We start from the raw sequence: 26276 nt of genomic DNA, 5'->3' as shown, positions 1-26276 counted from the left end.
ATGCCAGGCCTCGCGCAGCCCCATCCTGTCCCCTCTCCCTGCCAACCCCCCAAGGACATGGGTGACAGAGGCTCAAGGAGCGGGAGAGGGTTCATATTAGCAAAGTTTTACTTCAATGTTTTTTCTGCTCATAAATGACTCTAAAAAAGCCAATATGCAAGAGGCCGACACACGGTCGTCTAAAGGCAACGTCGAGGCCGCTGAGAACATCTCTCAGACAAGAGGCTCTGCTCAGAATCTCCCCGGATGGGGGCGAGGGCAGCAGGAGCAGGCGTTTGGGACAGAGGAGCAAATAAACGTTGTCTGAGCTCTGCCATCAGGACTGCGGCCCGGGACACAAGGCGGTGGGTCAGGCTGCCGAGCTGACAGCCCACAACTCCCGAGGCTGCCCCACTGGGCGTGCTGGGGGAAATGCTGAGGTTTCGGGATGGCCCAGGTGCCAGCTGGAGGGGCCCCTGGCCAGCCCCTTCCTCCCACTCCAGCCCCAGGAAGAGCCAAGCTCCCTGCGGGCCGGGCCGGCCCGGGCCCCAGGGTGGGGGCAGCCTCTCGCCCCCACGGCCCCTGCCAAGAGGGCTTTTTGGTGTTACCTGTCATGTAGTGTCAGGTGCTGAGGCCTGGCCGTGAGGGGCAGGCAAGGGTCCCGAGGCGGTGGCCGGGGCTCCCGGGCACCCGCAGCTCTGGGCTGCCCGTACCTTCATGTTTATTTCCAGAGTGTGGTCTGCTCTGGGAGAGGGAGGTGGGGCATGGTGCTGGCCTCCTCGGCCCAGTAGTGTGGGGGTGGGGAAGAGGGCCGGGGCCAGGGCCAGGACCAGGCATCACCAGTAAGAACCAGTGAGGGGCAAACAGGAACCTGCCCTGAAGGTGGCCAGTGGCAGTGGCCCATCTGTAACAGAACCCTGCTCCCAAAGGAGCCCCTCGGGGGCCAGCCCAGCGGGGTGACCACCCAGGCACACGGGCAGGCCAGGCTGAACCCGGGGCCGCGGCAGGAGACGTGGGGGACAGTGACATGAAACAACAGTGGCGGCAGGGGGGGTGGTGTGAGGCCAGGGCCCAGTGAGGATGTGGGGCGGGCAAGCGCGCGGCCAGGGCCCGGCCCTCAGAAGGTGAAGCAGCGATCCTTGGGGTGGCCCACGCGCTCCAGGTTGGGCAGGCAGGCGTACTGGATCATGGGTGGCGGTCCACACATCAGCACCAGCGGCTCGTCCTCCGGGGGCGGAAGGTGGTCCCGGATCATCTCCTCGTTCACGAAGCCCTGGCTGTAGTCCCAGGCTGCGGGGCGGGAGACCAGGGCAGCCCACGTGTGACCGATGACCGCCCATCTGCCCAACAGCTCGGCCCCTGTGCTCCTCTCTTCCATCCACAAACAGTGAAGAACGAGGAGCATGACCGAAGCAAAGCCCCAGCCCCGCCCCGGGGCCCCTGCCAGCCCAACTCGCCCAGAACACAAACGCCAGCCCTTCAGGGCGCCCCAACACACTTCACAGCTTGCCAAGCCTTTCACTTCCATTTGGCCTCCATGTGGCCCTCAGACAGGGCGGACAGGCCAGGGGCTACTGATCCCATTTTACAGATGTGGAAACTGAGGCCCAGAGAACCCAGAGTTGAGTTGTCCAAGGTCGCACAATGGGGCAATGGACACGGCTGGATATGAACTCCAGGTCCAAGAGGTCCCCAAGCCAGTGCCCAGCCCCAAGCTGGTCAGGTGACATTCCCTACCGCCAGTGCCTCCAGGAGCCACGCTCTTAACTCTCTCCCCAGCAGGGGGTCGGCCGTGAGAAGCTGTGTCTGGTCCACAGTGTGTCCCCAGGGCCTAGAGAGCCAGGCCTGCAGCTGTTGCTCAGTAAGTAATGAACTAAGGGACGTGTCCCAAAGAAGCAGTCGAGGAGCCTGGAGACAGTGAGGTCACACCTCTTGGCTGCATGACCTTCACATGCATGGCGAAGGTCCAGCACCCGGAGGCTGGCGAAGGCTTTAGTCCACAGGGACCCTCGGAGACTGACCCACCAGGAGAGGCTGCTCGGAGAGGGGACCAGCCAGCCCAGGCGCAAGGGGGTTAATGGGGACCGTGGGCTGGCAGGGGTCAGACAGGGGCTGTGATGACAGGGGGCTGCGTGGGGGCAGAAGAGAGGAAGGAGATGGACGCCCACTCTGGCCCCAGCTCTGGCTTCCAATCTGCTGGGCAACCGGCACCACTCACCAGCCTGCCTGCCTCGCAGGGTTAGGGTCCGCGTGAGAGAAGGCCTCCCTGTCTTCTTTTGAACGTATTGCTAACCAGCTGACCAGCTCTGGGTGAGCGAGGAGGGGACCCTGGGCTGAAGCTGAGTCCCCTCATGGTTCTTTAATGTTCCGTGGGGCAAACACTACCTGGGGACTGAGGGCACACGCTGGCCTAACGACCCCGTGCCAAGCAGCGCAGCGGGAACTCAGCCCCAGAGGGGCGGACAGACAGAGGGACCTGCCAGATGCCCGCCGCCTGCCCCGTGCTCCCTCCCTCTGAGGAGCCACCACTGGCCACCTCCTGTTCCCACTGTGGGCGCCCAGCCCCACCAGCCTCTGAGCTCTGGCCAATGGGTGGGGTGACCACCCAGGCAGATCCCCTAGCTTGGGTCTGGAGCGGGGAAGAGGGTGGTCAGAGAGAGGCTGCAGGCAGAGGTCCGGGGGCAGGGGGCAGGGCTGGCAGGAGTGCGAGGAGCAGGTGGAAGTGGCAGAGGTGGGGACGGAGGGATGCGGGCTCTCTCAGAGATGCCCAGCGCTCCACCAGGCCTGGCTGAGGCTGGGGGACGGTTTCCTGTCCCCTGAGTCCCTCCAGCCCTAGGCAGCCGATTATCTGGCTTGTCTCTGTTTTTCACAGTCTGAAAGAGCCCGCTAAGCCCTTAACACCAATAGAAACGCAGCTGTGGAGGCCAAGGTCAGGAGGAGGTCACCGAGGGACCTCGTCTAGATGGCTAACGCTCACTGCATCACGCCATGTCCACTCTATAGGAGGTCCCATGGGAGGGGCCAAGAGGGTCCCAGCCCATCTCAGGACCAGGAGGAGTCTGCCGTGCTGAGCAATGAGGTATCTTTACCTCATGGACCCTGAGCTAAGAAACTGACCACATCTCCCTTTTCACTTTGGCTGCTGGGAAGCTCAGAGTGATAGGCATGGCCCATCCGTGGCACAGTCCATGTTTTTGTACAAACCTCACTCCTGATTGCATTTTATGGCCCTGCCCTTGTTTTTGTTTCACTCTCATTTTCCATTTGTACCACTCTGACTCACCCTTTGAGTCTCTGTAAGCTGCCTAGAATCCCTTTTGGAACAAGGCAGGGCACAGACAGACAGATAACATTTTTATAGCTGAACAATAGAGCTGAAAGAATTTCGTAAAAAGTAACATGGGACTAAACTGTACGTGCCAGTGTATAAAGCGTGCAGGTATACAAGACATCTCAATTTTACAAGGATTTTCTTCGACAGTATATTTTGCTTTCTACGTGCACTGAAGGCGACTTTGTCGGGGAAACACAGTCAGCTGCATTGGCCACGTGAGCCGGCCCCGCCCCTGCTCCTTCGCTTAGCTCCACAACAGCCGTGGGGCTTGTCCCCATTTTCTTTCTCAGCATCTAGCATGTCAGCTTATACCTGACGGTATAACAACACCTCAACTATTGACTGGTGGGGCAGGGTAATAATAAATGTAAGTGTCAAATGCTGGGAGATTACCCCAGCAGACTGCTCCCTGGCCGCTAACTGTTCTTGTTAAAGCAGTCCCTAGGAGGCAGCCTTTGGTCTTGTGTTGCCACCATGAGGGGTCAGCATCACCCCCCCACCCCCACTGCGGGCAGGGGGTCTTCCTGGCAACCGGGGAGGGGCTCCTGCCAGGCCAGGAGGTCCCCAGGAGGGTCCGGCCGCGGCTAAGGCGCCCACCCCACCACACGATTAGAAACTAGACCCAGAAGAGAGCCAACCCACCTCTCGTGCCCCCTGTGATTGAGACATGGGTGCAAAACAAATGTTCTTTTACCAGAAGGAAAACAGCAGCTGACCCCCGAAGCCGCGCCTGGCCTCCACTCTGACCCCCTTCCCAATCTACTTTGTGCTTCCCAGGCCTCACTTACCACCTGCTCCTCTGCCCTACAATTTACCACCAGACCCACGTCCTATTCATCCTCCCCTCGGCAGACTATCCGCTCAGGGGCCGGGTGGGCTTCAGAGCACACAGGGTGGAGGGGCCGGCCAGGAGGGGACCTGCCTAGCTCAGATGGGCTGGTCCAGGACAGCCAGTCCCGAACAGGCCTCGGGACACAGCTGTCAGGTCCCTGAATCCGCCCAGGCCCTGGCCTGGCTGTCGGCCCAGGTGGCCCAGGACCTGGCTGCTCAGGGGTGGGCCCAGATGACCCAGCCCATGAGACGGGCGCCCCCAGAGCCCATCTCTCATTTCTGGGGGAACCACATGGCCAAGTCCCCCGGGGACTGCAGGGCTCTGTGAGGAGCAGGAAGCAGAGCAGGATGCACCCACAGGGGTGCTTCAAAAATGTCTGGTTTCTAATGTTTAGAAATTTCCCACGGAAATGCAGGTCCTCAGCTTCCCCTGAGAAGCGGAAAGGCCTGGCCACACAGGGCTGTATCCTGCATAGCAGGACTGCCCGCAGCCGTGAGGGGGCTGCCCCCTCTGGATGGGGTAGCTGCCCTCCAATTCACCACAGTCCCCACCCCTCCCTATAGTCTGTTCTCCCGACCTGGAAGCCAAACACACTCCTATTATCTACCAAGAAGCCTGAGCTGCTGCTTTTCTCACAGTGAAGAAGAAATTCAGGTATTTCTTGTGTCTACATCTACCCAAGGCAGGAGACTGAAGTAGAGTTTAGCTCCCAGAGGGCAACCCTGTTTCGTTTGGGAGCAGCCTCACTCACTGCCTCCTACGAGACTCTGGCAAACTGCTTAAACACCTGGACAGGCAGAAGGAGGGTAATCATATGTCAGCCCCCTCCCCCCCGGGCTGATGACCAGAGAGAAAACAGCTGCCCTTCAGGCTACAAACTACAAAGTGGGAACAACCAGCCCACCCCCAGCACTGGCCCTGGAAAGCTGCTCCAGACGGAGCCCCAGCTCAAGGGGAGAAGGCCGCCTGCTTTGTCCCGTGGAGAGCAGTGCAGCTGGGGGATGGCCTCGGGCCCTATGGGTTCTGGCCCCAGCTCTGGCACTTTCCAACTGTGTGACGTGGGGCACTTACTTCCCCTCTCTGATCCCTCCTTTCTCCCTCTCACCCCCATCACAGGGCCACAGTGAGCACCCAAGGAGACCACGTGAGCACAGGGGAGCTGTGGGCTGGTGCCCCCCAAGCCCGGCCGGCCTGGGCGTCCCTCTCTCACCTTCAGGGGCTTTGTCCACCGTGTACCAGAGCTTGAAGCGTGCAGAATGCTCGTTCCTCAGCTCCTCCAGCTCAGGCCGCAGCAGGATGTCCTTCTCGGTCTGGGGGGGGACAGGGCCAAGCTGTCAGGGGGATGGCGGCAGGGACTGCCCTTGGAGACACTCATCATCCCACCCACCCGTGGGCCACCCGCCTAGCCGAGCTCCCAGGAAAGCCGTGCTCCCGCCCTCCGTCCTCCTCCTGCCTGAGGAGCGGATCAAAGCCGCCGCCGAAGAGGGTCACCACAGACGGAGCTAGCAAACGGATGCTGACACGCGCAATACGACAACAGCGGACGAACCAGAAAACAAAATGAAGACGGGGCGCTCGACGGCAGAACAGAAGAGAAAGACGGAAGGAAGTACACCGAACATTAATAAGCGTCCCCCCAGGGGTGGCTGGGGGACTTGGAATAACGAATAGTTCAGTAAAAAGCACCACGGTTCTCCACCCTCATCCCTCGGACAAGTCTTTTCACATTCCGGCATCTCAGGCTGTACTTCCATCCATCAGGAAATACAGACACTTCCCCCCGGATCACATCTGCCCCTCACGCAGCCATGCCCACACTCACCCCTCTGCATGGCTCACAGCCCCCCACTCTCCGCCCCACGTCTTCACCTGGCCAGCCCCACATGGTCCTGTAGGGCTCAGCCCGGTGTCACTTCCTCCAGGAAGCTTTCCTAGACTCCCCAGGGGGGATCAGTGATCTGCTCCCAACACGCCCCCTCTTTCCATCTCTGACCACAGGCCTTTGCCCTATGTGTTTGCAGGTCACCCACAGACAGGGTTCCTCGGGCTAGTGGGCAGCGTGACTGACCTCATGGGACTGTTATGAAACTGGGGGCAAAGGAGCTCTGGCAACCAGAAGAGGTCACCAGCTCACGTACCTCTCTGAGCCCCCAGGCCGGGGCAGGGCAGCAGGCAAGCGGAGATGCGCCCTCTCTGCTCCCTAGTGCGGGAGTGGCGCCCACCCCACACGGCCAGCAGCGCCTCAGCACCCTCGGCAAGGGGGACGGCCAGGGGCCGAGTTGCAGCCGTAGGGCGGGCGGGAGAGGACGGGCAGTTCAAAGCCACAGCGATTAATATTCCCCAAGTCCCCACGGCACAGTGGGCGCCATGCTGAGAACAGGAGGGACAGAGACAGCCCGTGCTGTGTCCCCATCCTCACTGGACCCAGGCCCGGCTCCTCGGTGCTCCCCTCCAGGCGGGAAGCACAGGCCACCGCCCCGTCCCAGAGAGGGGTGTCGACAGGGTTTCCCATTTCCAAGGCGGGGCCCAGGGCCCTCCTGCTCCGATGGGGTGAGGACAGGGAGGGCTCAGGTTGGACGAGCTCTGGGGAAAAACCCAGAAAACACGGAAGAAAACAAGAATCACCTGGAGCTCTTCAGCGAGAAGGCCATTAAGATTTCACTGCGTATCTTTCAGATTCCTTTCCCTAATAACAAGGTATACTTTCCCTTTTTTTTAATAAAATAAGATCAGACCATGCATGCCACCTTGCCACCTGCTTTTTTCAGGTAAGAACACAGCAGCCTCCAAGTGCCAACACTTTCCTTACTAGCTGCCCAGCTTGCGCTGGACAAAGGGACCACCTGTCCCCAGCTGGAGGACATTTGTTTCCAACAGAACATCCTCCTTCATAAACAACACCTCTGACCACCCTCCCTGCCCGCCCAATTCCTAAGGATAAATTTAAGGAAGTGGAATTCGCAGTAGAAAATTCCACATGGTCAACGTGTTGACACACGCAGCCAGTTTATTCCCCAGACAGCTCACACCAATTTGCACGCCAGCAGCACGCCCCAGAGGGTCCACCTTCCCACCCGCCTGCCAGCACTCGGTAATGACAGTTTAATCTTTGGCAGTTAGACTGAAGGAGAGTAAATCTCATGCTTTATTTATTTTTTTAATTTTTTTCTTTCTGCTTTATCTCCCCAAACCCCCCCTGTACACAGTTGTATATCTTAGTTGCACGTCCTTCTAGTTGTGGGATGTATTTTTTATTATTAATAGAAAACAAGTTTGTCACTGGCTCCAAATGTATCTTCTCTTCTTAGTTTGTAAAAATTTTTTATATTAAAGATATTTTTTATTGGTGACACACTGTACGCTTTCCCCCCAGTTATTTATCTTTCTGCCTCATTTACAGTGTTTGTTCTTCCAGAGGAGCGTGGCATTTTTAAGCAGATGACGCCATCAGACTTTTCCTCTGCGGGCTGGCTCCCGTGGTGCCTTGATCAGACTGACTGTCCTCATGCATTCATTCAACAACACTTCCAACAAAAATGCTCACCCAGTACTTTCAAAGCTTCATTTTTTGACATGCACATCTTTAACCCAAACTTTATTTCACTATAAAATAAAGTAGGGATCTATTCAGTTTTTCCCAAATGCCTAGAAACTAACCCAAACCTCCTTTTCACCTCTCTCCTGAGGTTTGAGATGTCACCTGCATCACAGGCAAAGTCTCACATATCCTTGGGTCTGTTTCTAGGCCAGCGCTGTTCGCCAGAACTTTCTGCAGTGACAGGAATGTTCCAGTGTTACCCAATACAATAACCACTGGCCGCACGTGGCTATGGAACCCCTGAAGTGTGGCTAGTGAGACTGGGGAAGTGAATTTTAAATTTTACTTAATCTTAATTTCAATGAAACAGCCACATGTTCTAGAATGTTCCAGCACAGTCTAGACTTTGCATTGTGTTACCCAGAAGTGCAGTAAGTCTAGTAAGCCCAGGTCTCGGGTGTGCCTCTAGAACCACATCGTTTTCATCCCTGACACTTTTTAGTCTTAACAGCCAGTGTGCTGATCCTTGTTACTCTTCTTTTTCAAAACTTTCTTGGCTGTGCATGTATACTTTGTCTCCCAGACCATTTTGCATCATTTTGTCATATCAAAGGGGGAAAAATAGCCCACTGGGAATCTGAGTCCTACTTTAGAAAGAACCAGCACCTTTAGAGCGTGGAGTCCCCCGTCCAAGCACCAGGCACATCTCACTGTTGGTCCAGCCTCTCTCGCGCCCTCCTGGAAAGCCTAGCATCCTTTAGGTGGAGGCTGGGGGCTTCCCCGACTTGGTCGCCCACCCTCAGCCCTGCCCGTTTCCGGCTCCACGCGGGTCTCTCCAGGAAGAAGGCATGTCTCTGAAATGTTAAGGCCCCCCTCCAAGGCCGAGGTGTGTCTCATGTCTGAATCCTCACAACCATCCAAGAGGCAGGGACCCCATCACCCCACGCGGCAGATGAGGAAATGGAAGGGCTGCAGCCCCAGGGGGGTGGTCCCCCATCAAAGACAGGCACCGAAGTCACTGGAGGGAAGGAGGGAGGGGCCATGACCTGACTGGAGCAAAGCAGCAGTTCTCAGAGTGGCCTGCAGACCCCCGGGGTCCCCGAGACCTTCAGAGGGCCCGTGGGGGTCAAAACAATGGTCACATGACACTGAGACTGTATTTGCATTTTTCACTCTCGCTCCCCACGGGCGCGTGGCCGAACCTCCAGAGGCTCCGTGACGCGGGATCTGCACCGACCGAACGCAGACACGGAGATGGAAGCTGGCTGCTTCTATCATGCTAACATCACAAAGGTTCGCAAAAATGTAAAATAAAACAACGTTTTCTAAAATATAGTTATTTTTCATAACACGTGTTCTGGTTCCACCGCCGCCTGTGAGACAAGGAGGTCCCAGCCTCCCTGGGCCTCCGTGTTCAGAGCCGCAATGCGGGGTGAGTCCACCCCCCGGGGGAACGGGCTGATGGGCACAAAGATGCCCTGTGATGACGACAGAGGGCCGCCGGGCTCCAGAGACCCAGCAAGCACCACCAGCCCGCCCGGCCCACAGCCAGCTGGAACGTCCGGCTCTTCCCACCCACCCCGGGGCCTAGTCGAGGCCACCTCGGTGTCCTCAGGGCAGATTTTGGCAGCTGTGCGGGAGCTGAGGACGCTCCTCCAAGGACCTCAGGCGAGCCCCTCCCCTCCGGACTCAGTCTCCTCAAGGACGGAAGGTGCACAGCCTCAGCCAGGTGGCCCCAGGGCAAGCTGACCTACAGCACATCTGAGGCGCAGGGGACCCGGGTGTGGCCCCCACACTGTTGGGAGGGGTGGGTGTCTCATCTTGGCTTCCTCCCAAAGGGGCGTCACTTTACAAGACCACATATTGAGCCAGGAAACACTGAGCCTGGAAAGACCCATCTGATGACCTTGCTTCATCAGCTCATTCCACAGTGAGGGAGCAAAGCCCAGAGAGGAAAAGTGACTTGTCCAAGGGAACACAGCAGGCCAGGGCAGGCAGGCAGCAGGGATGGGGAGGAGGCCATGCAATCCGCATCAGGGAGACCAGGCCCACCCCTGCCCTAACGCCCCGAGCTCAGACATCTCTCAGCAGCTCATCCACAGGAGTGGCCCCTGTGTCCCCAGGCTGGCCCAGGCCAGCGTTCTTCCCACTGCACTGGTGGGTGCCAGAAGCTGCTTGTGGGGAAGGGCACTCCGAGGTTCTGAGGCAGCAGCCAGGGGAGCAAATCTCAGGGTGGGGGTGCTCCAGGCCTTGCCCTCCCCGCCCCACGGCATCAGGTTGGACGCTCCGGGCTCTGGACCGAAAGGCCGACTCACGCCCGTGGCTGCGAAGGCTGCCCACGCACGGCTCAGAGCAGCCTCGCATTTCGGCCGTCCCAAGCATCTCCAGAGAGCCAAACGGACCCTTGAGCAGAGCTGTGCCAGGCCCTGCGCCCCTCTCAGCAGGAACCGGCATGCCCACTGACCTGGTTGGCAAAGAGCAGGTGGCACACGGTGTGGTCGTCCGGGTCCTTCATGATGGCGCGGATCACCTGCAGCATCGGGGTGATGCCTGCAAAACAGTGGCCAACACGCGGACTGAGCACCCGCGGCACACACAGGCCCGGCGCCAGGCAGGCGCCCGGGGGGAGAGGCGCCAGGACAGCTGGCCTGGGCTCCAGACCTCGGGGAGCTCACAGTCACTGGTAATCCACGCCCCGTCCCACGCCCTGATGCTGACCCGTGACATCTGCCCGCTGGGGACCCAGCGACGGGCTGTGGAGTCCACATACCCGTTCCTCCTGCGATCATGCCGACACACTTCACCGTCTTGATGACGGGGCTGGACTTCTTGTCTGGACGGATGGCAAACTTTCCTGGGGAGAGGAGAAGGGGGGAGGCCCAGCTCTCAAACGGGCCCTGCTTGGGGTCCGACGGGCTGGAGAAACTGCCCCTGCTTCAGGGGTCTGAGAGGCTGGCGGCTACCAGACAACCTCTGCCAGTTGGGGTGAGGGAGAGGATGGGAAGGTGGCGATACCAGGACCAACTCAAACACCGAGGGGAACACCAGGGCGAGGCGTGGGGGGCAGCAGAGAGGCTGGAGAGCAGGCGTGCCAGCTCCACCCTTTGGCTTATGTGTTTTCAGCCAAACAAAGCTGGTCTGTGGGCCAGATCTGGCCCCCAAGGGGAGCCAGTCTGCAGCCTCTACGCTGGCCAGCTTATCCCCTAGACAGCTGGGGAAACTGAGGCCCCAGAGAGGAAGTGGCTCACCCAAAGGAGGGCCCATCCAGACAGCAGTGGAGTCGGGACCTGCAGCCAGCGCCCCCCACGCCTGCTGCATCCCCAAGGGATTCCAACCCGAATCACCTTTGCCCTGGTAGACCAGCAGCCCGTTCGGGCCCCGGAACTCAATGGTGTCTCCGATCTTCATGTTTTCCAGGTACTGGGACATCTTCCCTCCAGCGGGAAACTTAGGATGGGTGTCTTTGAAGTAAACCTGCAAGACACACCCACGGTCCTCAGCCACCGGTTCCAGGGCCGACGGGTAGGCTCTGGGCCACCGCGGGAAGGAAGCGCCTCCTTCTCCAGAGTGCCCCATCCACCACGGAAACTTACACTTCTGTGTCCCGTCCCCCCAAGAGTCTGCCCTCCCCGAACACCCCCTTGGAACACAAAGCGTCAGCCTGGTGCGCGAGGGACCCAAGGGCTGGATGTGTTAATGTTCCACCAAGAACCGTCTCCAATGGGAGACTCCAACACTGTGAGCGCAGCAAAGGCTGCGGAAGTTGGTTCAGCCACACCCCTCCAGTGGATGTCCCATTCTTTCCATTTTGTGCTGCCATAAACACGCTGCTCTTGGAACAACTCCCTTCCCTGTGCCCTTTGGGATTCCAGCTTTGGAAAAAGGGAAGTGCTGCAAGCCTCTTCCAAAGGGACGGGCAGACGGAGGGGGAGCAGCTCCCTGCCTCCCAGGGCTGGGAGGGCTGCACTGGGGGCATCTGTGCTGGGCCTCGAAGGGCAGGCAGATTGATGGGCAGAGACAGGGGAAGGTGCTGGGAGGGACGGAGTGTGCGAAGGCCAGGCGGCCGGGGGCAGGGTCGGTGGGGGGGACAAGCGGGGAGCTCATTGTGGCTACAGCACAGGGGAGGTGCCTGTGTGTAAGGGGGAAGCGGGGAGAGGGAGAGGCGGGCAGAGCACACCATGCCCCAGGCCAGGACTCTGACCTTTATCCAGAGCCAATGGGGGGCAGCGAGGTCTCCAAGCCAGGAGGGGCCTGGTCATCGTGAGTTTTTTATTCTCTCCTTGAATCCCCACCCACCTCCTCCAGATCTGGCTGGAGCGAGTGCAGCAAGAACAGGGGCTCAACTCTCACCACCTGCCCTTTGCTTCTGGACAAAGCCGCCACCTTATGGGTCCTCCAGGGCCCTGCCTGGCCCCCGACCTCTCCCACCCCTCGTCCCCTCGAGCCCCATCCCCTAGAGCCAGGGCCCCTCGGCCGCCTCAGTCTTCAAGGCTCCTTCTGACCTAAGGGCCTCTGCACCTGGAAGGGCCTTCCCCTCCCTCTCCAGCTGGCCAATGGTTCCTCAGCTGCCGGCTCTCACCTCACCACAGCCTGCTCAGGGGAGCAGCTCTTGTCACCGCACCCCTGCCCAGCGCTGGTGCCAGTTCCAGGTGCTCAGTACCCTGGAGCAGGCACTGACCTTTGTGCGACATGCGTTCACTATCCACTCTCCAGCCAAAGACAGGCTCCCGAGGCCTGGCCTGGGCACCCAGCATGGGGCCTAAATGACACCAAGCTAAGAAGCGACTGACAGGCCCAGCTCCCTTCCTGCCCTCACAGACCCAGCACCTGCCCCAGGACCCTATGAGCTTCAGTGGGGGTCTCTGACTCTTTCCCTCCCCCAAAGAAGGGCCCAGAGAGGGGGCCCTGGGGGCCCAAGCAGTGGAGTTAGGACTGTAAGCCTGGTCCCCAGGGGCACAGAGCCAGGGTGGCCGTGGGGGTTTGGGCCTTGCCTGGGGACGGTCTCCAACACCCCAGGCCCAGGGTCAGGGCTGGTGCACACGTGTTGGACATGTAATCAGAGAATTTGGATGGCTGCTGTGAAGCCTGTGTGTCTAATTTTCATAAAAGTGTCCCAGGCTGCAGTTGTCATTTCTCCATCCGCTCAGCATGATGTTTTCTAAGATCCTTGCTGGCTGTGCTGTGTCTCTCTGGTCTGTTGCTTCTAAGGGCTGCATCTTGTCCATGGCATGCACCCACCCCCAACCATAATGGATCCCAGGAGGCCCCTCGCCCCCGCTCCCCAGACAACGCCCCTGGAGCTCCTCACACTGCTCGCCCTCTGGGCCTGGGGATGTTTCTCAGGGAAACCAGCTCAGAAAAGGACGCATAGGGTCACAGAGACCCTGCAGCTCAATGGAGTGGCGCGGGCTGCCCCAGGCCATGGTGCGGGCGCCCAGCTTCCTGGGCCATGCCGGTCAGAGCGGGAGTGAGCCCTGCACGAGCCAGTTGGCCTCCCAGCTCCTCTTCTGCAGGGGACCCGCCCTCAGCCCGAACCCCAGGCCCTGCCCTCTGCCGAGGCCCCGACACTGGGCTTTTGCTGGTAGACTGCGATTTGCTATTCACTCAGAGACCAGGCACAAGGGAGCACGGGACCTTCAGAGACCAGGTTGTGGGGTACGTGGGCCCACGGGGACTGGGCTGTGACGTGGTCACCCCTGCCCCCGAGGCCTCACCTTGATGACCAGGTCCACGAAGCCCTTGTCATCATCGCTGGAGACGGGCGTGTAGGGCCGAATGACCAGGTTTCCATCGATTCGAGCCGAGAGGTAGATGTGCTGGCCTGCAAGAGGCGAGGGGTGACTGGGCCACGGGCTATCTCTGCAGGGTCCACGGGGTCCTGTCAACCCTCTGCCCTGTGCCCCGCCAGCACTCAAAGCCTGGCCTGGCCTCAGCTCCCACTGCACCCCCGTCCCCGACAGGGACTCCCATCCCATCCCAGCTTCCTGCCTTCAATCCTTGGTCATGCTGGTGCCACTGCCCAGGACACCAGGACGCTTCCCTTCTCATTCTGACACTTACCCTCAAAGGCCCAGAGTGGCTGCCACCTCCTCCTTGAAGCCTTCCCTGCTCTCCCTAGTTGAAGCACAAAGGCCCCGCCTCTCTGAGCTAGCCCCTAGCTCCATTTGGGCTGGGTCAGGGTCACACTCACCGACGGGGAGGCCCAGGATGTGCTGGGGCGACGGCAGGGCAAAGCGGAACCGCCGGGTGTCATGGCTGACGATCTGCAATGAGGCCCGAGCTGTCAGAGGGCACCCAGGGCAGAGGGGCCACCAGACCTCAGAGTCCCCACCCGTCCCCAGTGCCCCGGAGTGTCGTAGAGAAAAGTGACGCTGACTCCACATGTGGATGTAAAACCTGCACACACTAGGTGTGCCTCTGCTCTTGCTGGCCCAGAGAGGGCCAGTGACCTACCCAGGGCCACAGAGCAATGTGGTCAGAATGGGGAGTGAACTCAGGATCCCAAAGGAAAGATGCCAGACAGCACAGAAAATTTCAGAAGTGGGAGGGAGGGATCCACCACTGCCATCAGCTTGACCAGCAGCCTTGGGTGGACACTTGGGGACTGGGCTGGCAGGCTAGGGGCAGAGCTGGGATGAGGCCCCATGTGGCCAGGCCTGGGACTCCAGAGCAGGGCTCTAGAAGTCACTACACTGAAAGGCCTGAGAAGCAGGGCAATGTGACTCTCGCTGGGCTGCACGAGGCGTGAGGCGTGGCAGCCTCCACTGCTGAGACGTCCTGGGCCTGGCCGCGGCCGAGAGCCCAAAGCCAGGCCTCTAGCCTGTATGGAGTGGGCACCCTGACGTGGTCAATGGGTGGGAGGGTGGGGCCGTTTCCCGTCCCGGGTGGAGCGGCGGCTGGTTAAGAGCCAGGGTGGGCTAAGGAAGGAGCCAAGACTTAGGCCCCCAAATCCCCACGAGGCATCTTAAACTGAGGTCAGGGAAGGTCGATGTTGGGCAGCGAGCTGTGGTCAGAGCTGGGAGCCGAACCCAGTGCCCTGACTCCTGACCTGGCCCCAGCAGGCCCCTCTGGGGTCTCCCCTGCACCTAGGTGCAGCCGGTGGGGGTATGGAGGGGCCTTCAGAAGGCAGGCACTGTGCACAGCACAGGAGGACCTGCAAGGTTCACTGCTGGACAGCGTTATCACTTGGAGGAGGGATAACAGACTTCTCCAACGGGACCGGGCATCACTGTGAACGTTGCCGAAGTGTGAGAGCAGAGGCAGGTGGCCTGGATCTCCGGAAAGACGGCGCCCAGCCACTACTCAGGACACAGGGCTTGCTGGTGGCCAGCAGGCCTGTCCCAACAGCCCAGGACGGCAGCTGCCTCCTCTGGAAGCCTTTGCATTCTGGGCACACAGAGCCCCAAGGCCTCCTGGGAGTGGATTCCAGGATTATGGACGGGTCTGTGGCTCAAGGTCAGAAACCCACAGGCTGGACAATTTTTGGAGGAAGAACAGAAATGAAGGAAAGACACTCATAAGTACTGTGCCAGATAAGTCCCAGCAGCGCCCAACGGATGGCCTGGGGTCACACCTGTGCGGGGCCCACGTGGAGCCAGCATCCAGGAGGCTGCTGGCAGTGACAATCCGAGTCGGAGACGCTCAGAACTTCGGGCAGACCCTGCGGACCACCTGGTCCAGTCCAGTTCAGAGATGCAGGGCAGGTGGCAGGGGCCCCTCCCTGTGCCAGTGGTGGAGCACAGCGGAAGTACCAAAAAGCAGGCCCACCTGCTGACCCCACAAAGCCACCCCTGGGCTCAAGGGCAGGGGGTCAAAGATTTAACTGCTAGCACATTTGCCACATGCTCCAAGGGGCCTGGAGGGTCCACTGTGGGACATCCCTATGATGAAATACTAGACAGTCATCAAAAATAATGCAGCAGCTTTGGGGGGCCGGCCTGGTGGTGCAGCGGTTAAGTTCGCACGTTCCGCTTCAGCAGCCCGGGGTTCACTGGTTTGGATCCCAGGTACAGACAGGGCACCACTTGGCAAGCCATGCTGTGGTAGGCATCCCACATAGAAAGTGGAGGAAGATGGGCATGGATGTTAGCTCAGGGCCAATCTTCCTCAGCAAAAAGAATAGGATTGGCAGCAGTTAGCTCAGGGCTAATCTTCCTCAAAAAAAAAAAAATATATATATATATAAATAAATAAATAAAAATAATGATGCAGCTTTGGGTTAGACATGAAGAGCTGTCCATGTTGTGTGGCCGGGTAAAAAAATCCGGTTATCAAGAAAGAGAAGCTATAGACCCCTGAACCTCACACGTCATGTAAACACGAATGGGACACCCAGAAAGGGCTCACGCTGACGGGGTGAGGGACCCTCCACACAGGGGGATGGGAGGGAACATTCATGCTTCACAGACAGAATTTTTATAGTGGGCACAGATAAATCACACATTACTGCTGGAATTAAATACCAATAACAACAGAGAAAAAGAACTTTTAAAAAGGAAAAGGATGCAAAACATTATGATCTCATTACAGGAAAAGAAAATTGGGTATAAATCATATTGAAAGGATTAAGCGTGGTCTCCTCTGGGAAGTGGTGATTTCTTTTTTGGCCTCAGTCCAGTTTTTGACTTTTCTATGAACTCCTGGTACAATTACAGACACACATCCCACCAGTTGCAGGAAGCCCTGGCTCTGAGCCGGGGAGACTCGAGACTCGCGTGGAGCCCGGGTGGGGACTCGGGCAGGCGACTTGCTCTGCTCCATGACTCAGTTTTCCCTGTCACACCCCTCCAGAGGCAGCCGCGAGTGGCCAGAAATAGCACAGGGAGGGGCTGTGAAGAGGGAGAGTACCGGAGGTCAGAGGAGGGAGAGGACGGGTTAAAATCAGGATCAGAGGTCTGAAAAGGACAAGTGCCAGGCAAGGGGGCAGGAGCGAGCCTCTGGGCCGGGGCAGCCGGAGCCCCACGGGCAACTGCACAGATGCAGAGGACGTGCGGGCCCTATAAACGCCAGGCCCAGAGTAGATGACCTGGGGTTGGGGTAGGGGGTCCCTTATCTTCAGGGATGGCACTGGGGACCACCAGGAGGTCTGGGCCTGAGTCCTGGTTCCACTCCTAAGTCACATGTGACCTCAAATGCCCCTAACTCCTCTCTTGCCCTCTGTTTTCCCATCTGCTAAATGGGCATTGGACCCTAAAGTCCAGAGAGGTGCCCCCCCCCGACCTCCTGTGGGCTAGTGAGTGTGGTTCAGAGAACGGGCTCTGTGGTCAGAGATCTGGGTTCCAATCCCTCTGCCACTTACTGGGAGCCTTAGAAAGAGGTATCACCTCGCTTTCCCCATCTGCAAAATGGGCAGATGATAGGACCTACTTCAGAGGGAAACCCCGCCCTGACCACATAGTAGGTGCCAGGCTGGCAAGGGGAAAGGTGTGCCTCTGGGGGCCACCTCTGTGACCCCACGAGGCCCCAGCACTCACCTCCTTGTCGATGAGCCGCAGCGGGTACTTGATGTCCGGGTTCTCGAGGGTGATGGCCGGCCTGGAGCGCTGGAACAGCTTCATGAGCAGACTGTAGAGGAACCAGACCGGGGAGAGGACCACGTGGCCCAACTGAAATGACAGGGACAGACGCACGAGGTCAGCACACGCACAGCGAGGGGCCTGCCACCTGCCCTTCCCCCAAACACACCAGTTGGTTCACACCTCCAGGCTGTCCCCTCTGCCGAAAAGGCTCTCTCCCCACCGTCCTCATCCTGGGAACCCCATTTTGGCACTGGCTGGGAGAAGCTACAAAAACGAGACTCATGAAACCCATCACTACATGACTGAGTTGTTGGAAAAGCTCCATTTCCCCTGAGGAACAGGGACAAAGAAGGGGCTGGCCCAGTGGCATAGGAGTTGGGTTTGTGCGCTGTGCTTTGGCGGCCGGGGGTTCGCCGGTTCGGATCCTGGGCATGGACCCACATGTTGCTTATCAAGCCATGCTGTGGTAGGCATCCCACATATAAAATAGAGGAAGCTTGGCACAGATGTTAGCTCACAGGGCCAATCTTCCTTAGCAAAAAGAGGAGGATTGGCGGCAGATGTTAGCTAAGGGTCAATCTTCCTCAAAAAAAAAGAAAGAAAGAAAGAAAGAAAGCTACATAACTGAGTACATGTCCCTTTTCACTTTGGCTGCCAGGAAACTCAGAGTAAATGTCATGAATAATGATGTTTAATCTTGAGCACTGTGTATCTGTGCTCCCTGCCTTCCTTCCTTTAGTCAATCTCCAAGGCTCTATTAAGTGATGTCAAGTGTTAGCTCTATTTAGACAAACAAACCCCTGAGCCCTGAGGTTCTGCCTCTAGGCATGACAGGCAGCTAAGGCACTGAGCTGGGCACTGGGAAGCTCTGCTCCTTGCTGGCTGTGTGACCCTGGGCAAGTCCCTTCCCCTCTCTGAACTGAACTAGACCAGGTGATCGGCAAGGTCCCCCGAAGCTGAGCCCTGCACAAGTGTTAACCCCTCAACAGCCCTATGAGGTAGGCACTGCCATCACCACCACTTTATAGAAGAGGCAACAGCTCAGAGAGGTGAAGCAACTCACCTGTGGTCACACAGCCAGCAGGTGGGGAGCTGTGATTGGAACCTGAGTCCACCTGCCTCCCCAGTCATGCTCTCAAACCTCAGGCCCATGCTCAGCCTCCTGTGTGGCCCTGAGACACCCTCCTTGCCAGCCCCTGCCCCCACATCTCAGCCTCACAAAGACCCTAAGAGGTGGTCTGGATTTTTTAAAAACAGAGAAGACCCGAATCCCATGGCCAGAGCTCCTTGCTTAGGGTGCCCCCGGAGAGGACGCCCTTGCAAAGAAAGACCACCAGCCTTCTGCCCTTTCTAGCTGTTTCTGTCCCTGAGCAAAACCCTCAGCCTCTCTGAGCTGTTCCCCAGCTGTGAAATGGGGACCGTAAGCCACACGCCCTGGGGCGTGAAGACGGACAAAGGCCATGAGAGCGCCCAACCCAGGCTGGGCCCCAGCAGCCCCGACCCCACAGGGTACCTGACACTCGGCAGCTACCCCGTGGCCACGCGGAAGTCAGGCCCGGGCAGCCTCCACTATCTGGACGACACGTGAGACCGGGAAGAAAACAGGAATGGCCTCAAGACGGCTCGGCACAAGCCTACAGTGGAGACCCCGCAGACCCCCACCCCAACCTGCGAGCAGCACAGGAGAGGGGCCCCCCGACACTGCGCACTCCCGACGCGATGCCAGAAGGGCTGCGCTGCCCGGGGGCTTCTTCAGGAGCACACGACCTGCCTCTAGCCACGAGGAAAGACGGAGGGCCATTCTCGAGGAACACAGCCACGACAACCCCAAAGTGTCAACGCCACCAGAAACAACAGAAGGTCAGCAAACTGGCCCAGAACAAAGGAGGCTCTGGTGGGCTGAATGGGGGCCCCTCAAGACATGTCCACGCAGGTCCTGGGAATGTGACCTGACTTGGAAAAGGGTCTTTGCAGACACACTTACACCAAGGATCTTGAGACGAGATCATCCTGGATTACCCAGGTGGGCCCCAAATCCCACAAGAGGCCTTACAAGAGAGGAGAGGGGACAGAGGCGACCGCCATGCAGAGACAGAGGCAGAGGCTACAGCGGTGTGGCCACAAGCCAAGGAGGCCGAGGACTGCCGTCAGCCACCAGAAGCGGGAAGAGCCAGGGAGGACCGTCCCCTAGACGTCCAGAGAGCGCCACCTGCCCACACCTTGACCCAGACTTCCGGCCCCCAGACCCGTGAGAGAATCAACTCCGCTGTTTTACGCCACCAAGTTCATGGTAATTTTTACGCGGCTCTAGGACACTCACACACAGGTCACAGAGACAGAGCAAGTGAATGCAGCGTGTGGTTGTGGATCAGACCCTGGGCCAGGAAAAAACCAGCTACAAAGGACGATACCGAGACAAGTGGGGAAACACCAACTCAGGGCCGTGGGCTAGCCAACGGCGCTTATCACCACCCCTTTCCGGATCTGCTCGTTGTCCTGCAGTTGGGCAAAGAACGTTGTTGTTCTTAGGAGACAGACACTTAAGTACTTAGGGGCCAAAGGGCATCGTATGTGTAACTTACTCTTAAATAGTTGAAAAAAATTTTTTTAATATACAAACACAAATAATAAAGAAATATAGTAAATGTTGACATTTGGTCCATCTGGGTGAAGAGTATACAAGAGCTCTTTACACATTCTTGCAACTTCATTGTAAGTTTGAAATTATTTCAAAATAAAGTGAGGAGGAGGAGCCCACACTGGTGGTTCAAATAGCAAGGTTGAGAATGAAAAGTTCACACAGAACATTGGTTCTCAAAAACTGGTTCCCAAGAAGCTTGTCTACTACCCTGCCTACCATACTTCCCTTGACTTTAGTTCTCTCAGCAGACGACCACGTATGTTCTTCTTATCACAACCCTACAAGTTCCCCTTTTTGCCTTGGCTGCCAGGAAGCTCAGAGCCAAGTTCCTTGCTTGCACAGGGCCCTTTGTGCTTCCTTTGTGGGCCTCTTGAGGTAATGTATTCTGCAGAACACAGACCTGGAAGGTGCCCCTGCCCTATTCAGGGCTGGGTGAGATGACCCTCACCTCTCAACGCCCAGCCCTGCTGCTCTCCTCTTCCTGGAAGTCCTGCCAGGACGTCCCACTCTCTATCAAACTGAGGAGGGCCCTCTGGCTGAGATCTGAGGCCTCTCTGAGCCTAGATGTTCTCATCTATAGAAGGAAGGTGAGAGTCACTGTCCACCACCTCCCAGAGGAGCTGGCACGTGAGATGAGACGGAGAGGGCTGGGTCACAGGGGGTCTATAGCCCGGGGAATGTGTGCGCCCACGCAGGAGCTTCCCTCCCACCTCGTGGGGATGCTACCACCCGGAGATGCAACACCCAAGTGACAGAGGGCAGAGGCACCAGGATGCCATGCCAGGCCTGGCCTCTGCCCCCGAAACCAGCCCAGCGGCTTCCAGTTCCCCCGCTCTGGCTGTGGTTACAGGCCCTTTGTTGGGCTCAGAACAATGTGCCTCTCTTCCAGGCAGGGCCTCCGCCGGGTGCAGCCAAGGCCTCGCCTCTTGGGCCCCCGGTATGCGACCGATGGGTCTGAAGAGAAGGCCCACAGGAGCCGGCCCAGTGCAGCCCCCCAGCCCAGGGCCACACAGCAGGGGTCTCTGGCCTCCTGCCTCTGTAACCAGCACCTGCCAAGTTCTGGGCACCATGTGGCATTTCACCCATCCTGGATCTCATTTCAGGCCCTGGATGCCAGCCCTGGGCTGCAAAGGCTGGGCCAGCTCCCCACGCCTAGTCACGGCCAACAAGAAACGGCAGGCCCCGGAGCAGAAGCCACAGGAGGGCAGGGGACCCGTGTGTCTCCCCACTACTGCATCCCCAGCACTCAGAGCAGGGACCCTCAACAAATGCTTATGGACAAATCAGTGAGGGGACAACAAGCCCCCAGACTCTAGTCTCTCTCTGATTCTTTATTTTGTCTGGAAGTTTCAAGAACCAGGGCAAGAGGCGAGATCCCTCCGGGGTGAGGGTGGGGCCTGGCTCATCCTGTCCGTCTTAACCCATGGCCCTCCACAGAGCACAGGCCACAGGCAGAGGCAGGCTAGCAACCTGGCTTCCGGGCTGTTTCCCTACCTGCTGGGCACCCCTGCCTCCCAGAGGTGTGGGGGGGGGGGGATGGAGCCACTGCTGGAAGGAGCTGCTCACGTGGGCAGCTGATAAATGCAGTGGCCTTTCTTCCAGCCCCTCCTCCCAACAACACGGCTAGGCAGAGAAGGTACAGCCTCTCTGCTCGTATTATCTCCCGTAATCCTCAAGCCTGGGAGCCAGGAGCTGTTACACCCCCATTTCAGGTGAGAAAACCGAGGCTTGGGTGACAGACCGGGCCCAAGGGCCAAGATTTGAACCCAGGAATAGAGTCTGTGCACTGAGCCACGGTCCCATGCTGCCTCTCTGCGCCCGTGGACACCATCTGGCCATGGAGAGAGCAGAGGGGGACTTTGTATATGTACAAATTGCTATCTGGGGAGCAGCTGTGGGTAGACCCTCACTGTCAGTCAGTCCTTCAGGCCACAAACCCCAGTGGGCGCACCTGGGCCAGGGCCCATGCTGGGTGTGGGGGACACAGGCCAGCGGTCCCCGCCCCTGAGGAGCTCGAGCCAGGAGGGGAGACAGACCCAGGCAGAGCAAAGGGTGTACACACGGCCAGGTGCAGTGGGGGAAGGAAGGCTTCGTCTGCACAAAGTCAGAGGCTTTCCCAGACTCTCGGGGGGAGGATGCCCTCTTCCCACGACTTGGGGATGGGGTGGCTCTGCTCGCCCTCCCAGTCCACAGCACCACTCCCACCCCTGCAAGCAGTGGACCGAGTAAACAGGAGGCAGATGGCTGAGGCCAAGGCCTCGCCCCAGCTCCTCCTTAGCTGTGCGGCTCGTGTACACACACACGACCTCACCCCAGCCACCCAGGGGGTCTAGGGGACAGCTGTCTCCCAGGCCTTGATCTGCTGCCCGTCCTCTGCGCCACCAGGGAACCCACCCCCTGCCTTTCCTCGCCTCTGATAACACAGGAGGAGACGGAGACGGGTTCCAGGGTCCCAGGGTGTCTCCAGAAAGCCCCCAGCTCTCCCAGCACAGCTGAGGGGCTAGGGAGCCCTGCTCCTCCCCACAGGGCACCCTGCCCAGCTGCTCACCCTCTGGAGCTCCCCACTGGGACCTGGCACAGGCTCTGCCTAGGTCAGGTGCAGGGGGGCAGAGGGACCTGCCAGGACCCCCCAGCTGGCAGGCCTGGCCCCCCAGGTATAGCTGCCTGTGTTGAGGCTTACCTGCTCGCCGCCCTCCCTCCAGCTGTCCCACTGGGATCTGAGCGTCCACCTCCCTCCTGGTCCCCTTCTCCGGAAGTGGGAGGAAGTGGGAGGGAGTGGAGGAAGTTCTGCAACGGGGGGCTCCTGGCTTGGAACCGTGGGGGAAGGGAAGCTGGGAGGAGGGGCAGGTGGACAGCAGAGCTGCCCTCTGCAGGGGAGACACGGCCCTGCTTCCAGGGGCTGGGGATCCAGGCCGTGGACTGGGCACGGGGCTGCCAGGGGTTGTGGGAAAGCCCTGGACTCTACCTGTGATGGTGACAGCCTGTCAGGGCCCAGAGCCACTCACAGCTGCGCTGCGGGCATGGGAGCCAGAGTCCAGAACGGCCCGCCAAGCCCCCAACGCTCCCTCCAGGTGGCTGGCAGACTCAAGCGCCAAGCTGTTGGTGGGCCCCAGGGAGTTTGGGAAGAGGCGTCCCTCGGAGCCTGCACGCCCCAGATAAGAATCCTTGTGCCCGGAGGCAAGCCAGCCTCCCGCAGACCGCAGGGGGCACCTACACCAGGAGGCCCGGCTGGGTCTGTTATGGGGTCGCGGGATCCCAGCAGGGCCCACAGAAAAGGGGCATTCCCGGCCCACCCCTTGGACTGTGGAGGCCAGGGAGTTGGTGAAGGTCTCCCACCTCCCAGACAGGGCTCTGCCCCTCACAGAGGGCCGCAAGGGCCCGGGCTGCTCAGCAAACACGTACGGAGCAGCCACATGCTGGGGATGCAGTGACAAACCCAATCCACGGGGCTAGAAGGTAAGAAGTGTGGGAAAATCAGCGTGGGAAAACAGTGCAGGGGTGGGGGTCAGGGGGTCAAGCACTGAAGGAGGAAGGCAATCGCTGGGAAGGCGGTCATGACTTTACACCAAGGCTGGGGTGATGCCCACAGGTTCACCCCAGGCAAGGCTGCCCCTTGGTCAGAACGTCCCCCAGAGTCCTGGGCTGGGCCACACGTTCGCGTTTGCGAACAAACAGCCAGGCCCTGGGGCCTTTGGCCTCGTCCCGAGGAGGAGCCTCACAGAGGCAGAGGGGGGAGGCAGGTGCCCTGCACGGTCCCGGGCGCCTGGGGTGGACGTGGAGGTGGAGGTGAGGAGGAGGCAAGAGGCCCTGGGCCTAGTCCTCCCAGTGCCAGCCCTCCCCACGCCCAGCCAGCACCAGGGGACCAGAGTCGGCGCTGGGGGCTGCCCTCTGGCTACAGCCTCCAGGCGGAGCATAAGCCTCCAGCCCCACCCTGTGGCTTTTGAGAAACTAGACGGAGGAGGTGGGCCTAGGGGGGAGGGGGGACGGCCCTGGGGAGGACCCAAAAGTGACAACATGACAGTGGATTCTGGAGCCCCACAAGTTCAGGCTCGGCCAGCTGCAGAACTGTGGCCAAGTCTGAGTTGCATTTCACCTGCAAAACGGGGCGAAGGGCAGCTGCCTGGCAAGGTGTCAGGTTAAGAGTGCGGCCCCGGACAGCCGCAGCCTGGCGCTGGGACACGCCAGCACTGACAGGGCCCCGGCTGCCGCCTGGCTCAAAGGGGCATGAAAACCCCACCATCGAACGACACCACACATGCACACACTCCCACATTCTCACACTCACAGGTACTCCCACACAATCTCGCTCAGTCTCACATCCTCACTCAACACACATACACACTAACACACTCATACTCACTCATACTCTCATGCACACTCACACTTCACATATCCACAGTCACACACCCTTGCACTCTCACAACCTCATGTGCATTCACACACACATGCACATTTCACTCACTCACACTGGCTCGGACACACTCACAAGCCACATCCACTCGCTCTCCCTCGCACACGCTGTCACACACAAGCTTTCCTGATCACGCTCTCACACTCACTCACGCTCACACCCCTGCGCTCTCTCGGCCGGGCCCGGGGGCGGGGCGCCGCATGCCCGTGCGCCCCGGCGGCCGCCTCCCGCACGCCCCTCGGGCAGGATGGCTGCGCCGCGGCGACAGAGGCCAGGGCGTGAATCCCGGCGCCCGCGGGGCACGCCCGGCCCGGAGAGCGGGACGGCGGGCGGGGTGGGGTCGGGTCCCGCGCCCCCCGCGCTCCCCTGCGCCCGGGTCCCCTGCGCCCCCGCCGCCTACCGTGCTCAGCTGAGCCCCCATGGTGCCGCCGCGCTGCGCTCGCTCCCCGCCGCCGCCGCCGCCGAGACACCGGCGCCGCCGCACCCAGGCCCGCCCCCCGCACGTCACCCGGAGGAGGGCGGGGCCCGAGCGGCCAGTCGGCGCGCGCGGGGGCGGAGGCCGAGCCGCTTCCGCCCGGGAAATGCAGCTGGGGGGTCCCGCGCCTGGCAGGTGACCCTGGGCGCTCGCTAGGTGCGCCCTGAGTGGGGGCCCGCGGGCAGTGTCGCCCCAGGAGCCCGCGGCTGGACTCCGGCCCTCTTTGTGGCCTCCGGTGGGATGCTGGCCCCTTCTGGGCCTCGTTTACCACCATAAAGGGAAGAAGAGAGCGCCCTCCAGCCATGGGATGTAAAATAAAATCCGGAAACTTCGCTGCAGCCGCGCCTGCCCTGACCTCAAATCGCTTTGTTGAGCTCGTTGCTGCGCCCCCACAAGGTCTTCTTGTTCCTGAAACTGCTCAGCTTGGTCCCATCTCCAGGCCTTTGAACATGTCCTTCCCTGTCTCTGGAATACTGTCCCCAGCTGCCTGAGGGCCAGCCCTTGCTTAGTGTTTGGGTATCAGGTCAAACGTCCCCTCTTCAGAGCCTGCCGTGACCCCCTCTCCAGGCCGCCCCCCCGTGGTCTTCCTGATGAGGATCAAGGCTGCCCCAGGGAGAGAAGCCCAAGGCGTCCTGCCCCACAGACCGATCTGCATCATCCTCCGGGAAGCATAGGACGTCCTGACCTGATCCGACCTGATTCATATCCAAAGTTATAGGACCACCCAATAACCCAGACCCCACCTGCACTGATACCATTTTAATGACTTTTTTACGTGATCTTTCTTTTGTCTTGTAAAGAAATAACTCACATACCTATGCCTTATAAATTTAGCCCTACTCTCAACCCGTGTTTGCAGCTCTTCACTGCCCAGGGGCCCTGTCCCCATGCTCCTCCATGCTAGTCTCTGAGTAAAGGAGCTCTACTCCCAGACCTTGAGAGTCCAAGAAATCTTTCTTTCGCTTCCTTGGCTCGCCGAGCCCACATCATTTCTTCTGGGGGCCTGTACTGGGATCTTGCTTCACTGGCTTGTGAGCTAAAGTTCTGGTAAGTGCACTTTTCTTCCTTGTGCCTTCCTCTTTTTCAAGGATAGAGCTAAAAGCACTTCTTCATCGAGAACCTTCTCAGACAGCTGTGTGAATCCACGTTTGCTGCCCATGGCTACTCTATGGGGCGAAACATGGCATCAGCCCAAAGAGAATTAGTGCCTTAAGCCCGAGGGTGATGAAGAATGAATTTATCCATTCCTTCCTAATCCTGTCTCTAATATATAAATTTTACATGGGCACCGGTCCACCACTTAAGTCATTAGATGGTCGCCAATCTCCAAGACTCCCGTGGCAGGCTTCTTTTCCTAAGGCTGGATTGGGATCCCTCTCTCTGGCTCCTGACCACACTCTGAGACGTGGGAAAGTCCCAATCAGGACTCCGGTTCAAGGAAAGTACCAAACTCTAACCTTCGGTTGAGTATGGGAACCCCTTCTTGGGAGAATGGCTCCAGGACGCAATTGGGTAGAATGTCCCCCAGACCTGCAGAAAATTCTTCAC

General features: G+C 59.2%; 1 protein-coding gene across 1 annotated transcript; it reads right to left on the bottom strand.

The window, feature by feature from the left end:
* Positions 1-90: 90 nt before the first annotated feature.
* LOC124230189 (NADH-cytochrome b5 reductase 3) lies at positions 91-24782 on the bottom strand. The gene is made up of 9 exons (XM_046645993.1): positions 24654-24782; positions 17157-17288; positions 13874-13946; positions 13398-13504; positions 11028-11157; positions 10454-10537; positions 10148-10233; positions 5356-5455; positions 91-1269 (listed from the first exon to the last, which is right to left on the bottom strand). Exons 1-9 carry the CDS (start codon positions 24672-24674, stop codon positions 1097-1099), a joined length of 906 nt encoding a protein of 301 aa, XP_046501949.1. The 5' UTR covers positions 24675-24782; the 3' UTR covers positions 91-1096.
* Between the last annotated feature and the right edge of the window lie 1494 nt (positions 24783-26276).

Source organism: Equus quagga, chromosome 19 (assembly GCF_021613505.1).
Source record: "Equus quagga isolate Etosha38 chromosome 19, UCLA_HA_Equagga_1.0, whole genome shotgun sequence".
NCBI classification, from domain to species: domain Eukaryota; kingdom Metazoa; phylum Chordata; class Mammalia; order Perissodactyla; family Equidae; genus Equus; species Equus quagga.
The sequence above is the reverse complement of the archived record's forward strand: the minus strand, read 5'-3'. Positions and strand labels throughout refer to the sequence as shown.